The 14,934-nt window shown below is 36.4% G+C and overlaps 1 protein-coding gene across 2 annotated transcripts in view; it reads left to right on the top strand.

Annotated features, from left to right (window-relative positions):
• Positions 1 to 14,934, top strand: part of SMURF2 (SMAD specific E3 ubiquitin protein ligase 2) — a 124,089-nt gene that overhangs the window by 66,694 nt on the left and 42,461 nt on the right. For both annotated transcript variants that reach the window (XM_032241964.1, XM_032241965.1), the window contains 3 exons: positions 3,811 to 3,944; positions 6,286 to 6,351; positions 8,829 to 8,913. In XM_032241964.1, the coding sequence (XP_032097855.1) occupies positions 3,811 to 3,944; positions 6,286 to 6,351; positions 8,829 to 8,913 (285 nt within the window). The remainder of the gene's footprint in view (positions 1 to 3,810; positions 3,945 to 6,285; positions 6,352 to 8,828; positions 8,914 to 14,934) is intronic.

Consider the following 14,934-nt stretch of genomic DNA (forward strand, 5'->3'; position numbering starts at 1 on the left):
TTCTTTTTCTGGTTTTAGGTTTGTTTTTTTTTTTTTTTTTTCTCCAGCAGAGTCTTCCTCTGTCATCTAGGCTGGAGTGCAGTGGCACCATCTCGGCTCACTGTAATCTCTGCCTCCTGGGTTCAAGCAGTTCTCCTGCCTCAGCCTCCCGAGTAGCTGGGACTGCAGGTGCCCCCCCCCCACCACACCCACCTAATTTTTCTATTTTTAGTAGAGATGGGATTTCACCATGTTGGCCAGGCTGGTCTAAAACTCCTGATCTCAAATGATCCACCTGCCTTGGCCTCTCAAAATGCTGGGATTACAGACATGAGCCACCATGCCCAGCCTAGTCTTAGGTATTTTTGAGTTTCCTACCTAGAAGATGATTCAGCTTTATTTTTTTATTATTAAAAATCCTTTAAAAAAATAAAATAAAAATTCTTTTAAAATTAGAGACACTGACACTGTTGCTCAGGCTGGAGTGCAGTGGCATAATCATAGCTCACTGCAGCCTCAAACTCCTGGACTCAACTGATCCTCCCACCTCACCCTCCTGAGTGGGTGGAACTAACAGGTGCATACCACTGTGCCTGGCTAATTTTTTTTTTTTTTTTTTTTTGGTAATTTTTTGTAGAGATGGGATCTTGCTATGTTGCCCAGTCTGGTCTTGAATTCCTGGGCTCAAGCAATTCTCCCTTCTCCGCCTTTCAAAGTAATTGGGTTACAGGTGTGGGCTGTGATGTCTGACCTAATGGTTCAGCTTTTAAAACTGGTATTCATCATCCCCATTCCCATGACACTCACAAGCCTCTTCTTTTCTTTAGTCTTCAATATAATTATATGAACCTTTTTGGCTAAACCATTGTTAAATGTTTACATTATTATGTAAATATCCATAGTTGTGTCACATGGTTCTCTAAGACCTGCTGTGCAGTTGTCCTGAGACTTGCCTTTATTGGTGTGTTGGCAGTTTCCTTTGTCTCTTCTAGGTTTAGTGACTTTCTATTTTTTTTTTTTTTGTTGTTTACGCTCCTCTTTTGGTGTACTCTATCTTCCATTGTCATTTTGAGAAATAATACAAAGATGGAAAGAAAGCTGAGAGCTTATCAGGAAATATATTTTGACTTCTTATCTGTTGATACGGTTTCAGTATAGGCTTCTAAATAAAATATCACTTTACCTCAAAATGTTGAATACATTGCTTCATTATCGTCTAGGTTTGGAATAGTACTGTTGAGTAGAAATATAATGTAAGCCACAAATAGGAGCTTATCTGTAATTTTAATCTTCCTAGTATCCACATTAAGATAAGTAAGAAGAAACAGATGACATTAAACATAATAAACTGGGCATGGTAGATTACACCTGTAATCCAGCTACTCAGGAGACAGAGGTGGGGGGATAGCTTGAGGCCAGGAGTTTGAGACCACACTGGGCAACATAGCGAGACCCTGTTTTTTAAAATTAAGCATAATAATGTATTTTATTTAATTCAATATATCAAAAATATTTTCAACATGTCAGTATTAAAATATTGAGCTACTTACATATGTGGTATATTTACATATTTACTATGTCTTTGAAAAATCAGTGGTTTTCTCATTTTATGTTAAGAAAAAAAAAAAAATCAGTACTTTATTCTGCAGCTTGCCTCAATTTGGACTAGCCACATTTGAAGTACTCAAGGGTCCCTTGTGATTGGTGGGTACCATTTTGGACAGAGTAGGTTGAGAGTATTGCTGATGGCATCCTGATTTTGATCTTTCATTACTGTTGTTTTCCACTGGAATTTTCTTTATCCCTCTGTCACTTGTTATTTTCCTTTAAAAAAAATTGTAGCCACCCTAGTGGGTATGAAGTTGTACCTCGTCATGGTTTTGAGGTGCATTTCCCTCATGACTAATGATGTTGAACATCTTGTCATGTGCTTACTAGGTTTTATCTTACAGTTAATATTAATTGGCTACCCAAGGCTTCTCTCTTGCTTGTTTCCGAGGTCATTTTGCAAAATCCTTGCCTTTAATTGGGTAAGTGTGAAAACAGAAGCCTAATAATTAAATTTTAGCCCCAAATCCTGAGTGCGTATATTATATTTTGGTCTATATTGTAACATTATATTCATCTATAGAGGTGTCCCTCTCCCCATCTGAACACAATATCCTGAAACTTGTTTATAAATCATATATTTGTTAGTGAAGTCTGAGTTTTAATAGAAGCTAATAGAGCCCTCTGTTTGACTTTCAATTATAAAAGGATTTACTTTTTATGTTGCCATGTATGTTATATTACGTGAGGTTTCATTAAAGTGAAAGCATGTACTTCTCTATGTATAAGAAAAGATAATTTTTCTGATTAATTTCTGGTGCAGGAATATTTGGACAGAATGTTTGTGACATGTACACTTAAGTAATATAACATATTTCACAATTTTTAGTAATTCAGAGTTTGGCTGTTTCCAGAAGGTCCATAATTAGCAATTTCTTATTATGGTTTAATGAGCTTCCCAACCTTTTCATATCATGGTACACATAAAAAATAAGGCACAATGGACTAAATAGATGAAGTTGCTTAAGCCAGTGGTGCGTTGCCCTGAGGACTGAGGTAATCAATATATGTATTTCAGCATACCTATAAACCAGGCTTACTAGTTGGGCAACTGGTTTAATGTGACTTGTAAAAAAATATTTGGTTTGGGTAATTCAGCTACTTAATACTTGGTTCTGGCTCTAGAATTACATGCCAGTAGGTACATGCCAAGATAGATCTGGTAGGTGTATTTGAAAATTAGTACATGCATACTGAACAATATTTTAGTTCAAATCTTTTCATTTGCAAGCAGTAGAGACCAAATTGAAATTGGCTTAATTTTTTAAAAGAGAATGTACTGATTCGTATAATTAAAAGCCCAGGGGTGGGCATTTTTTTAGGCACAGCTGGATCCTGGGGCTCAAGTGTACCTTCCATGTTCCTTGTTTAAAGGCTTAGTCCTTACTTAAGTGGTTTAGGCTTTTCTCTGTGCTAGGTGAATTTTTCTGATATTGCTAATTTATTGTATGAATGATATTTTAAGATCAAGGTTGCTGGACCAAAAATTTGACCTCTTACTGGAAATAGAGGTCATGGAAATAGAGCTAGGATTCTACTGACATAATTATGTTATTTTATTATCTTTTTGCATGGGTTGATGCCATGTTAACAATTGGCTGTGGTAGAGCGTTTACATACTTGCAGGTGTATGCACAGACAAGTACAGTAACGCTTTTCCCTGCTCTGCTTGTCTGCAGGCAGTGAAGTGAAATCTACAAGAGTCCTGCTCGCTCAAGGCCTGCATACAGGAAAGAAGCAGGGGAAAAGCGTTACAAACAGCCTTTGTTCTACAGCATTTAAAAATGTAACAGGTAGGTCAGATTTTTGGTCTGTCAGCCTTGACACTATCCCTTGAAAGTAGGTCATGTCATTCAAATGTATTTAAAGTGTGACTGTGATAAAAGTTTTTAAGATTTTCCTGGAAAGAAGTTATTTAATAAACTCCCTTAGTGTTATTAGATGCTAGCTACTAAAATAGCCTTTTTATTAACTAGAATTACAGCTCAGCTTGAGAGTGGCAGATGTGATAAAAATATAGTAAATATTTTTTTTAGATTTTACTGTCAAGATTTTAAAAAATTTAGATTCAATCCTGTAGATTAACTCGACATATTTTGCATAATCTATAGCCAGACTCTGAAGTATATTTGTAACTTTAGAGTATCAAAAGAACAAAAGAAAGATTTTACACCAACTGCCTATAACTACCAACTTAATTCATGCAGCCGTTTTGTTTTTTAGGTATATTGGAAAGTCTGATTCAGTTACGATCAGTGTATGGAATCACAAGAAGATCCATAAGAAACAAGGTGCTGGATTTCTCGGTTGTGTTCGTCTTCTTTCCAATGCCATCAACCGCCTCAAAGACACTGGTTGTGAGTAGATACTAATGCTTTTCAAATTAAAAAATGTATATATATGTGTGTGCTTGTGTGTGTATATGCATATGTATGTGTGCATATACATATATACATGCACTATATTCTCAAATATATGTAAATAATATATATTATATAATATCTATAAATACATATTTATGTATATGTTATTAATATATATATATTTGATATGTTGGTAGGACTTCAGACACGACTACTTGTGTATGTCTGAAACATTGGTAAAAATTCTCGGTCTAAATTTATTTTGTAGACTTAAAAAAAAATGAAATATTTTAAATATGTGAAACTTACAGCTAAATCAGAGCTTGATGCTTCATTTCCAGTTAATTTAAAAATACTAAGAAATGATTGATATCCAGAACGGCAAAAAGAAAGATGTCAGGATGTATATGCCTTTTAAAATTTCTTAGTACCCTTTTCTGGTTTTGGTGGATTTGTGGATGAAATGTTTTTATTTAGGTGATTGGAGTGTTTGAGATGGCAGTTAAAAGGCAATTATGAAGGGGTAAGAATGGTGTAATATATAAAACTGCTGTGACAAAATTAAAAGTTAAAGAAGATTAGACATTATTTTATGAGTGTATGACAGCTATATTAACTACTTAACTGTAGCTCAGTTTATCACCAACTTGGGCATTTAGAATATTAGACCAAGATCAAGAAATTAGAAGTGGTTTTCATAATGGATTTATAAGTTGATTTAGCATAACCACGTGACAGTCTTTTGGATGAGTCTTTCCATTGGAACATAAATGGGAATTCCTTTTTCAACAGGTTTTTTTTTTGTGTATGTGTTTTTATAAAATTATTTTTTATGTAATATAAAAAATACTGTTAGTCATTGTCATGGGATTTTAGCCTAGATGCATTTGCAAAACAAACTCGCATTAACATCTAAGGAAATTAATGAACAAAAAACAGAGTAAATTTAGCATTGAATGTTAAATACATTAAGAGATTGTCTCTTTTAATGAAGTATGATAGCACAGCATAGGTATAATATCGACCTTGTAAAAAAGAAAAAGGCAGAAAATTGAGCTAGAAGTTCTTAGTCCAAGGTATTTAAAAGCATCTGAGAAATTCTTGTATTTCTGGGCTGACAGGAAAACCAACAGGAGAGAAAAGACATTGGGATTAGAAAAACGAATTGCATATAAAAGAACTGTTTTATTACTCAGCAAACTGAGAACTTATAGATCAAATGTGTGACATTATCTGTGGTTCAATTTACCCAACATTTATTGAACACTTAATATGCTACTGTTGTAAACCCTGACTGTATAAAGGAGAAAAAGGCATGAATCCTGTTCTCTGAGAGGTAAGGGCAAAGGCCTGCTGGCAAAGGGAGCATGCCACATGCTCTGAATAGGAGAATTGAATAGGAGAGGAGTTGCTCTGCAGAATCTACTGTATAGCCACCCATTTATTTTGCAAAGAGAAAAATGTATTTTTGGTTAGATAACTAGGGACTGTAGTTTAGGGGCATGGATTTTTCTGTTTCTTGTGAATATTTCATTGTATTAATTTGACCTTTTTGATGTGCAGTAATATTGAATTTATCAAATATTTATTGAGCACCTGCCTATGCAATGTTCTACCAGATTGGAGTGTAAAATACAAAGACTAAGATATGGCCTCCTCCTTTTATCAATTCACAAAATAAGTAGACAAATGGCATACAGTTGTAAATGCATTCAGCTATAAGTGCTGTAATCAAAGTAAAACCAGGTGACATTGCTCCTTACTATAACTTTTAGGGTCAGACCAGTGTTATATCTCTTTTACAGATGAGGCTTCTGAGAGAAAAAATGAGTTGCTCCTAAATGAATTAGTGGCAGAACTGATGCAAACCCAGATTTTACAGTTTATTCTTGGCTTCTTTTTAATACATTTTTGTGTGCATGTCATTTGAAATGGTTAGTTAAAAAATAATAATGACAACTAACATTTCTTGACCAGTTATGTGCCAGACACTATGCTAAGAGTTTGGCATAATTCTCTGATTTAATCCTTAAAAACTATGAGGATTCATATATTGTTATATGTGAGAAAACCAAGACTCAGGGATAAATTCCTTAACACCAACAACTATTAAGACTCAGACTAAAGTGGCCTAAAAGTTTTGGAGAGAAAGTGACTGCATGTTGACAGTGTAATACACCAGTGTTTCATAGTTTTTGAAATTTGAATTCTTTAAAGAATTTAAATGATAGGTTTGATTTCTAATGGATTGTGGAAATTTATTGTCACTCTATAGTTGTTAGTATCTCTGATACTAGCTAATTTTTTAATTGCTTTCTTTGTTGATTTCAAATAGATCAGAGGTTGGATTTATGTAAACTTGGGCCAAATGACAATGATACAGTTAGAGGACAGATAGTAGGTAAGTGTGGAATTTAAAGTTAAATGAATTTTGATTTCATTCAAACTGACCTAAGGTCTAAATACCTTTTAAATCAAAGTATAATAACTGTAGCTTCATTGTGTTGGCCTGAATTAAATGAATCAGGTAAAATGTTACAGTGAATCCAGGATCAGGTTAACTTAATTTTTAAAACTTTAATGTAAAAAAAAAAAAAAAAAAATGTTGTGAAGATCCTTTAGGAAGTAATTCTTTCAAAGTATCCTAATAAAGTAGAGCACTGAGTTCAAACTTTATAGACATTATTAAAGTGTACTGATAATAATTCTAAAACTAGTATTAGTAAGAAGAGAACATTCTGTTGAACATGTTTTAATGTTTAATGCTTTACAGCTTTGAAATCTATGCTAACTGAAAAAAACAGAATGAGCAATGGTGGTGTAACACTTGAAAAAGTAAGAAATTGTTACCTTACTCATGAGGCACTTTGTAGCCTTACATGGTATTTAGGGTATCTTGAATTGACCTGGGGGGAAGATCTTGACATAAAATTTGCTGAGACCTTTCTTAAGAATTGATAGAGCTTTGATCAAAATGCCTAGTATGGAAGGACACTGTTCATCTTAGAGGCTTTTTAAATTAAAGAAGAAAAATGTGGCCAGGTGTGGTGGCACATGCCTGTAATCCCAGCACTTCGGGAGGCCGAGGTTGGTGGATCACCTGAGGTCAGGAGTTCGAGACCAGCCTGGCCAACATGATGAAACCCCCGTCTCTACAAAAAATACACTCTAATAAAAATATACCAGGCATGGTGGCGGGTACCTGTAATCCCAGCTATTCAGGAGGCTGAGGCAGGAGAATTGCTTGAGCCCAGGAGGGAGAGATTATAGTGAGCCGAGATTGTGCCATTGCTCTCCAGAGGGGTGACAAGAGCAAGATTCTATCTCAGAAAAAAAAAAAAAAAAAAAAACAAAGAAGAAGAAAAATGCAGTAGGAATGTCACACTTCATGATAGAGCAGAACTTAGAATAATATTATTTTGTTATGAACCCATCAGAAAGATTTAGTTACTGAAGGTACTTGAAGGACTTCATTTTACAAGGCAGTGAATTGGGTTCATAGAGAACTACCAGAGTAGCCACATAGCAAAGTTATTGTGGTTATTGCTGTGAAGTCTCTACACCAGCACTCTCCAACGTTTTTGGCACCAGGGACTAGTTTCTTGGAAGACAGTTTTTCCATGGGCCGGACTGGGGGTGGGGGTGGAGTGCATTATATTTATTATGTACTTACTAGATGGTCCCATCTGTGGGTGATGGGAGACAGTGACAGATCATCAGGTATTAGATTCTCATTAGGAGTGGGCAACCTAGATCCCTGTGTGTGCAGTTCACAATAGGGTTTGTGCTCCTATGAGAATCTGATGTCACCACTGATCAGAGAGGCAGGCTAGACTACTTTAGTTCTGTCATTCAAAAACAGAATAAGTTCCAGTTCTTTCAGAATTAGCCCTCTAACAAATAATCATAAGTAGCTATATATACTTTTTGGAAAATGGAGAAAAGGACGCTAGAAAACTAACTTTAAAAACTATTCTACTCTAGTATTTTTTATATACATAAATATGTATATAAAATGTATATATTTGTCTTCAATTTCAGTGAACATTAAATTTTTGCTTTGCTTTCTTTCATTTACCATAATCATTTTTAGTATTTATAATCTTTGTAATTAATGATTTTTAAAGGATGAAGTATATAGATATATCACAACTTAATAATTAAAATTCATTTTTTTGCTATTATAACATTGAAACTTGCAAACATTTTGGTGCACTTTGCTTTATTCTTTTTTAGAATCGTTACCATAAGAAAAAAAATCTCCCAAATTGAGATAATTTATTCAAGGAGTACAAACTTTTTTCCTTGTTTAAAACTGTTATGTCCCAGCTACAGGGGGAGGCTGAGGTGGGAGGAGTGTTTGAGTATGGGAAGGATAACCTGTCATCTTTGTTATCACTAGGATGTATACCCTTTCTATGCTTTTTTTTTTTTTTAATGAGATTATACTGATTTTTAAAAATTGGTTTAAATTTATCATAAACATCTTTTTTTATTGGCCTGTAATTACATTTCTATAGCATCATTACTTGTTTTTTTTTTTAACTGTGCATTAAGACTTGCAAAATCTATAGCATTTTTAATGTTGTATGATGGTCCATGGTGGGTAGTGACCCTGCTATGCACCATTACTGTGGTAAAAAAGGAATTAGGCTTCTTCTATGAACATGGTAAAGTGTAGAAAACTTTAGAATTCTAACATTACTCTAAAGGGAAAAATCTATGGGAAAAGAAATTATAAATTTTAATAGAAACCAAAGAGGTAATTCTGAATTATTAAAATAAGCTAAATCAGATGTCTTTTAAAGATAGATATTTTTTATTATAATAATTCTTTCTAGTTCAATGAATCTTAGTAATATTTCTGTCATTTAATAGTAAGTCTTCAGTCCAGAGACCGAATAGGCACAGGAGGACAAGTTGTGGACTGCAGTCGTTTATTTGATAATGATTTACCAGACGGGTAAGCTAATGTCACTGAAATCATTAGAGAAATATATAGATAATATCCTTAAAAGAATAGAAATAAGTTAGTGTTCATTGTATATTTAACTTGAATGTAGATTTTTCTTCCAATGATAAAATTAGTGGAGCATCTTGTCACAAATTAAATGTGTTAAATTTGGTTATTAAGAGTTTTGCCTAGGAGACACATGAAATTTCTTGACAAATATAACTCTTTTGTAAATATTATCTATTTTTAAAAAGTTTTTGCTTGCTTAAATTCAAAACAGGGCATGCAAGTGCTAAATTAGAACCATTGCTGTATTTAAGAGGGATGGGATGGACAATTTGTGTAATAGTAATTAAAATAACATAGTAACATTTAATGAAGCATGTATATGTCAGATACTATTATAAGCACTTTATGTACATTGTGTCATTTAATTCTCACAGCATCTTAGAAGGCAGCATATAGCCATCCTTCTGAAATCAGACCACTTGAATTCTTTTTTTTTTTTTTTAACTATTCATTTTTTTCTTTTTCTTTTTTTTTTCTTCCCATTTATTTTATTGCATTTTAGGTTTTGGGGTACATGTGAAGAACATGCAAGATTGTTGCATAGGTACACACGTGGCAGTGTGATCTGCTGCCTTCCTCCCCATCACCTACACCTGACATCTCTCCCCTTGCTATCTCTCCCCAACTCCCCACCCCCCACCATTCCTCCCCTATTTCCCCCCAACAGACCCCAGTGTTTAGTGCTCCCCTCCCTGTGTCCATGTGTTCTCATTGTTCAACACCTGCCTATGAGTGAGAACATGCAGTGTTTGATCTTCTGCTCTTCTGTCAGTTTGCTGAGAATGATGGTTTCCAGGTTCATCCATGTCCCTACAAAGGACACAAACTCATCATTTTTGATGGCTGCATAATATTCCATGGTGTATATGTGCCACATTTTCCCTGTCCAGTCTATCATCGACGGGCATTTGGGTTCGTTCCAGGTCTTTGCTATTGTAAACAGTGCTGCAATGAACATTCGTGTGCACGTGTCCTTATAGTAGAACGATTTATAATCCTTTGGATATATACCCAGTAATGGGATTGCTGGGTCAAATGGAATTTCTATTTCTAGGTCCTTGAGGAATTGCCACACTGTCTTCCACAATGGTTGAACTAATTTACCCTCCCACCAACAGTGTAAAAGTGTTCCTATTTCTCCACATCCTCTCCAGCATATGTTGTCTCCAGATTTTTTAATGATCGCCATTCTAACTGACATGAGACGGTATCTCAATGTTGTTTTGATTTGCATTTCTCTGATGACCAGTGATGGTGAGCATTTTTTCATATGTTTCTTGGCCTCATGTATGTCTTCTTTTTTTTTTTTTTTTTTTTTGTGAGACGGAGTTTCGCTCTTGTTACCCAGGCTGGAGTGCAATGGCGCGATCTCGGCTCACCGCAACCCCCGCCTCCTGGGTTCAGGCAATTCTCCTGCCTCAGCCTCCTGAGTAGCTGGGATTACAGGCACGCACCACCATGCCCAGCTAATTTTTTTTTGTATTTTTAGTAGAGACGGGGTTTCACCGTGTTGACCAGGATGGTCTCGATCTCTTGACCTCGTGATCCACCCGCCTCGGCCTCCCAAAGTGCTGGGATTACAGGCTTGAGCCACCGCGCCCGGCGTATGTCTTCTTTTGTAAAGTATCTGTTCATACCCTTTGCCCACTTTTGAATGGGCTTGTTTTTTTCTTGTAAATCTGTTTTAGTTCTTTGTAAATTCTGGATATCAGCCCTTTGTCAGATGGGTAAACTGCAAAAATTTTTCCCATTCTGTTGGTTGCCGATTCACTCTAATGACTGTTTCTTTTGCTGTGCAGAAGCTGTAGAGTTTGATTAGGTCCCATTTGTCTATTTTGGCTTTTGTTGTCAATGCTTTTGGTGTTTTGGTCATGAAGTCCTTGCCTATACCTATGTCCTGAATGGTTTTGCCTAGATTTTCTTCTAGGATTTTTATGGTGTTAGGTCTTATGTTTAAGTCTTTAATCCATCTGGAGTTAATTTTAGTGTAAGATGTCAGGAAGGGGTCCAGTTTCTGCTTTCTGCACATGGCTAGCCAGTTTTCCCAATACCATTTATTAAACAGGGAATCATTTCCCCATTGCTTGTTTTTGTCTGGTTTGTCAAAGATCAGATGGTTGTAGATATGTTGTGTTGCCTCTGAGACCTCTGTTCTGTTCCATTGGTCTATATCTCTGTTTTGGTACCAGTACCATGCTGTTTTGATTACTGTAGCCTTGTAGTATAGTTTGAAGTCAGGTAGTGTGATGCCTCCCGCTTTGTTCTTTTTGCTTAGAGTTGACTTGGCTATGCGGGCTCTCTCTTGGTTCCATATGAAGTTTGAGGTGGTTTTTTCCAGTTCTGTGAAGTAGGTCATTTGTAGCTTGATGGGGATAGCGTTGAATCTGTAAATTACTTTGGGCAGTATGGCCATTTTCACGATATTGATTCTTCCTAGCCATGAACGTGGAATGTTTCTCCATCTGTTTGTGTCGTCTATTATTTCGTTGAGCAGTGGCTTGTAGTTCTCCTTGAAGAGATCCTTTACGTTGCTTGTTAGTTGTATTCCTAGGTATTTTATTCTCTTTGTGGCAATTGTGAATGGCAGTTCGTTCTTGATTTGCCTCTCTTTAAGTCTGTTATTGGTATATAGGAATGCATGTGATTTTTGCACATTGATTTTGTATTCTGAGACTTTGCTGAAGTTGCTTATCAGTTTCAGGAGCTTTTGGGCTGAGACGATGTGGGGTCTTCTAGATATACAATCATGTCGTCTGCAAATAGAGACAATTTGACTTCCTCCTTTCCTATTTGAATGCCCTTTATTTCTTTTTCTTGCCTGATTGCTCTGGCTAGAACTTCTAGTACTATATTGAATAGGAGTGGTGAGAGAGGGCATCCTTGTCTAGTGCCAGATTTCAAGGGAAATGCTTCCAGTTTTTGCCCATTCAGTATGATATTGGCTGTTGGTTTGTCGTAAATAGCTTTTATTATTTTGAGATACGTTCCATCGATACCTAGCTTATTGAGGGTTTTTAGCATAAAGGGCTGTTGAATTTTGTCAAAGGCCTTCTCTGCATCAATTGAGATAATCATGTGGTTTTTGTCTTTGGTTCTGTTGATGTGGTGAATTACATTTATAGACTTGCGTATGTTGAACCAGCCTTGCATCCCTGGGATGAATCTTACTTGATCATGGTGGATAAGCTTTCTGATGTGCTGTTGCAATCAGTTTGTCAGTATTTTATTGAAGATTTTTGCATCTATGTTCATCATGGATATTGGCCTGAAGTTTTCTTTTCTTGTTGAGTCTCTGCCGGGTTTTGGAATCAGGATGATGTTGGTCTCATAAAATGATTTGGGAAGAATTCCCTCTTTTTGTATTGTTTGGAATAATTTCAGAAGGAGTGGTACCAGCTCCTTTTTGTATGTCTGGTAGAATTCAGCTGTGAACCCGTCTGGACCTGGGCTTTTTTTGGGTGGTAAGCTCTTAATTGCTGCCTCAACTTCAGACCTTGTTATGGGTCTGTTCAGGGTTTCAGCTTCTTCCTAGTTTAGGCTTGGGAGGGGGCAAGCGTCCAGGAATTTATCCATTTCTTCCAGGTTTACTAGTTTATGTGCATAGAGTTGTTTGTAATAATCTCTGATGATGGTTTGGATTTCTGTGGGATCTGTGATGATATCCCCTTTATCGTTTTTTATTGCATCAATTTGGTTATTCTCTCTCTTCTTTTTTATTAATCTGGCTAGTGGTCTGTCTATTTTGTTGATCTTTTCAAAAAACCAGCTCCTGGATTTATTGATTTTTTGAAGGGTTTTTTGTGTCTCTATCTCCTTCAGCTCTGCTCTGATCTTAGCTATTTCTTGTCTTCTGCTAGACTTTGAGTTTTTTTGATCTTGCTCCTCTAGCTCTTTCAATTTTGATGATAGGGTGTCAATTTTTGATCTCTCCTTGCTTCTCATGTGGGCACTTATTGCTATATATTTTCCTTTAGAGACTGCTTTAAATGTGTCCCAGAGATTCTGGTATGTTGTGTCTTCATTCTCGTTGGTTTCGAAGAACATCTTTATTTCTGTCTTCATTTCATTGTTTATCCAGTCAACATTCAAGAGCAAGTTGTTCAGCTTCCATGAAGCTGTGCAGTTCTGGGTTAGCTCTTGAATTCTGAGTTCTAACTTGATTGCACTGTGGTCTGAGAGACTGTTTGTCATGATTTCCATTCTTTTGCATTTGCTGAGGAGTGATTTACTCCCAATTATGTGGTCAATTTTAGAGTAGGTGTGATGTGGTGCTGAGAAGAATGTATATTCTGTGGATTTGGGGTGGACAGTTCTGTAAATGTCTATTAGGTTTGCTTGGTCCAGGTCTGAGTTCAAGTCCTGGATATCCTTGTTAATTTTCTGTCTGGTTGATCTGTCTAATATTGACAATGGGGTGTTAAAGTCTCCCACTATAATTGTGTGGGAGTCTAAGTCTCTTTGTAAGTCATTAAGAACTTGCCTTATGTATCTGGGTGCTCCTGTATTGGGTGCCTGTATATTTAGGATCATTAGCTCTTCTTGTTGCATTGATACTTTTACCATTATATAATGTCCTTTTTTGTCTCTTTTGATCTTTGTTGTTTTAAAGCCTAATTTATCAGAGATGAGAATTGCAACTCCGCTTTTTTTTTTGTTCTCCATTTGCTTGGTAAATCTTCCGCCATCCCTTTATTTTGAGCCTTTGTGTATCCTTGCATGTGAGATGGGTTTCCTGGATACAGCACACCGATGGGTTTTGGCTTTTTATCCAATTTGCCAGTCTGTGTCTTTTGATTGGGGCATTTAGTCCATTTACATTTAAGGTTAATATTGTTATGTGTGAATTTGATACTGCCATTTTGGTGCCAGCTGGCTGTTTTGCCCATTAGTTGATGCAGATTCTTCATTGTGTTGACTCTCTTTACCATTTGGCATGTTTTTGGAGTGGCTGGTACTGGTTGTTACTTTATATGTGTAGAGCCTCTTTCAGGCGCTCTTGTAAAGCTGGCCTGGTGGTGACGAAATCTCTGAGTACTTGCATGTTCACAAAGGATTTTATTTTTCCTTCACTTATGAAGCTTAGTTTGGCTGGATAGGAGATTCTGGGTTGAAAGTTCTTTTCTTTAAGGATGTTGAATATTGGCCCCCACTCTCTTCTGGCTTGTAGGGTTTCTGCTGAGAGATCTGCTGTGAGTCTGTTGGGCTTCCCTTTGTGGGTAACCCGACCTTTCTCTCTGGCTGCCCTTAGTATTTTCTCCTTCATTTCGACCCTGGTGAATCTGATGATTATGTGCCTTGGGGTTGCTCTTCTTGACGAATATCTTTGTGGTGTTCTCTGTATTTCCTGGACTTGAATATTTGCCTGCCTTGCTAGGTTGGGGAATTTTTCCTGGATATTATCGTGAAGAGTATTTTCCAGCTTGGATTCATTCTCTTCGTCGCATTCAGGTACGCCTATCAAATGTAGATTAGGTCTTTTCACATAGCCCCACATTTCTTGGAGACTTTGTTCATTCCTTTTTACCCTTTTTTCTCTATTCTTGCTTTCCCGTTTTATTTCATTGAGTTGATCTTCGACCTCTGATATCCTTTCTTCTGCTTGATCAATTCGGCTGTTGATACTTGTGCATGCTTCGCGAAGTTCTCGTGTTGTGTTTTTCAGCTTGATCAATTCACTTATATTCCTTTCTATTTTGTCCATTCTCGTTAGCATTTCATCAAATCTTTTTTCAAGGATCTTAATTTCTTTGCATTGGGTTGGAACATGTTCTTTTGGTTCACAGAAGTTTCTTACTACCCACCTTCTGAAGTCTGATTCTGTCATTTCATCACACTCGTTCTCCATCCAACCTTGTTCCTTTGCTGGTGAGGAGTTGTGATCCCTTGTAGGAGGAGAGGTGTTCTGGTTTCGGGCGTTTTCATCCTTTTTGCGCTGGTTTCTTCCCATCTTTATGGATTTAT

The sequence above is a fragment of the Sapajus apella genome, unplaced genomic scaffold (assembly GCF_009761245.1).
Source record: "Sapajus apella isolate SASKATOON/1434 unplaced genomic scaffold, GSC_monkey_1.0 scaffold48, whole genome shotgun sequence".
Lineage (NCBI taxonomy): Eukaryota > Metazoa > Chordata > Mammalia > Primates > Cebidae > Sapajus > Sapajus apella.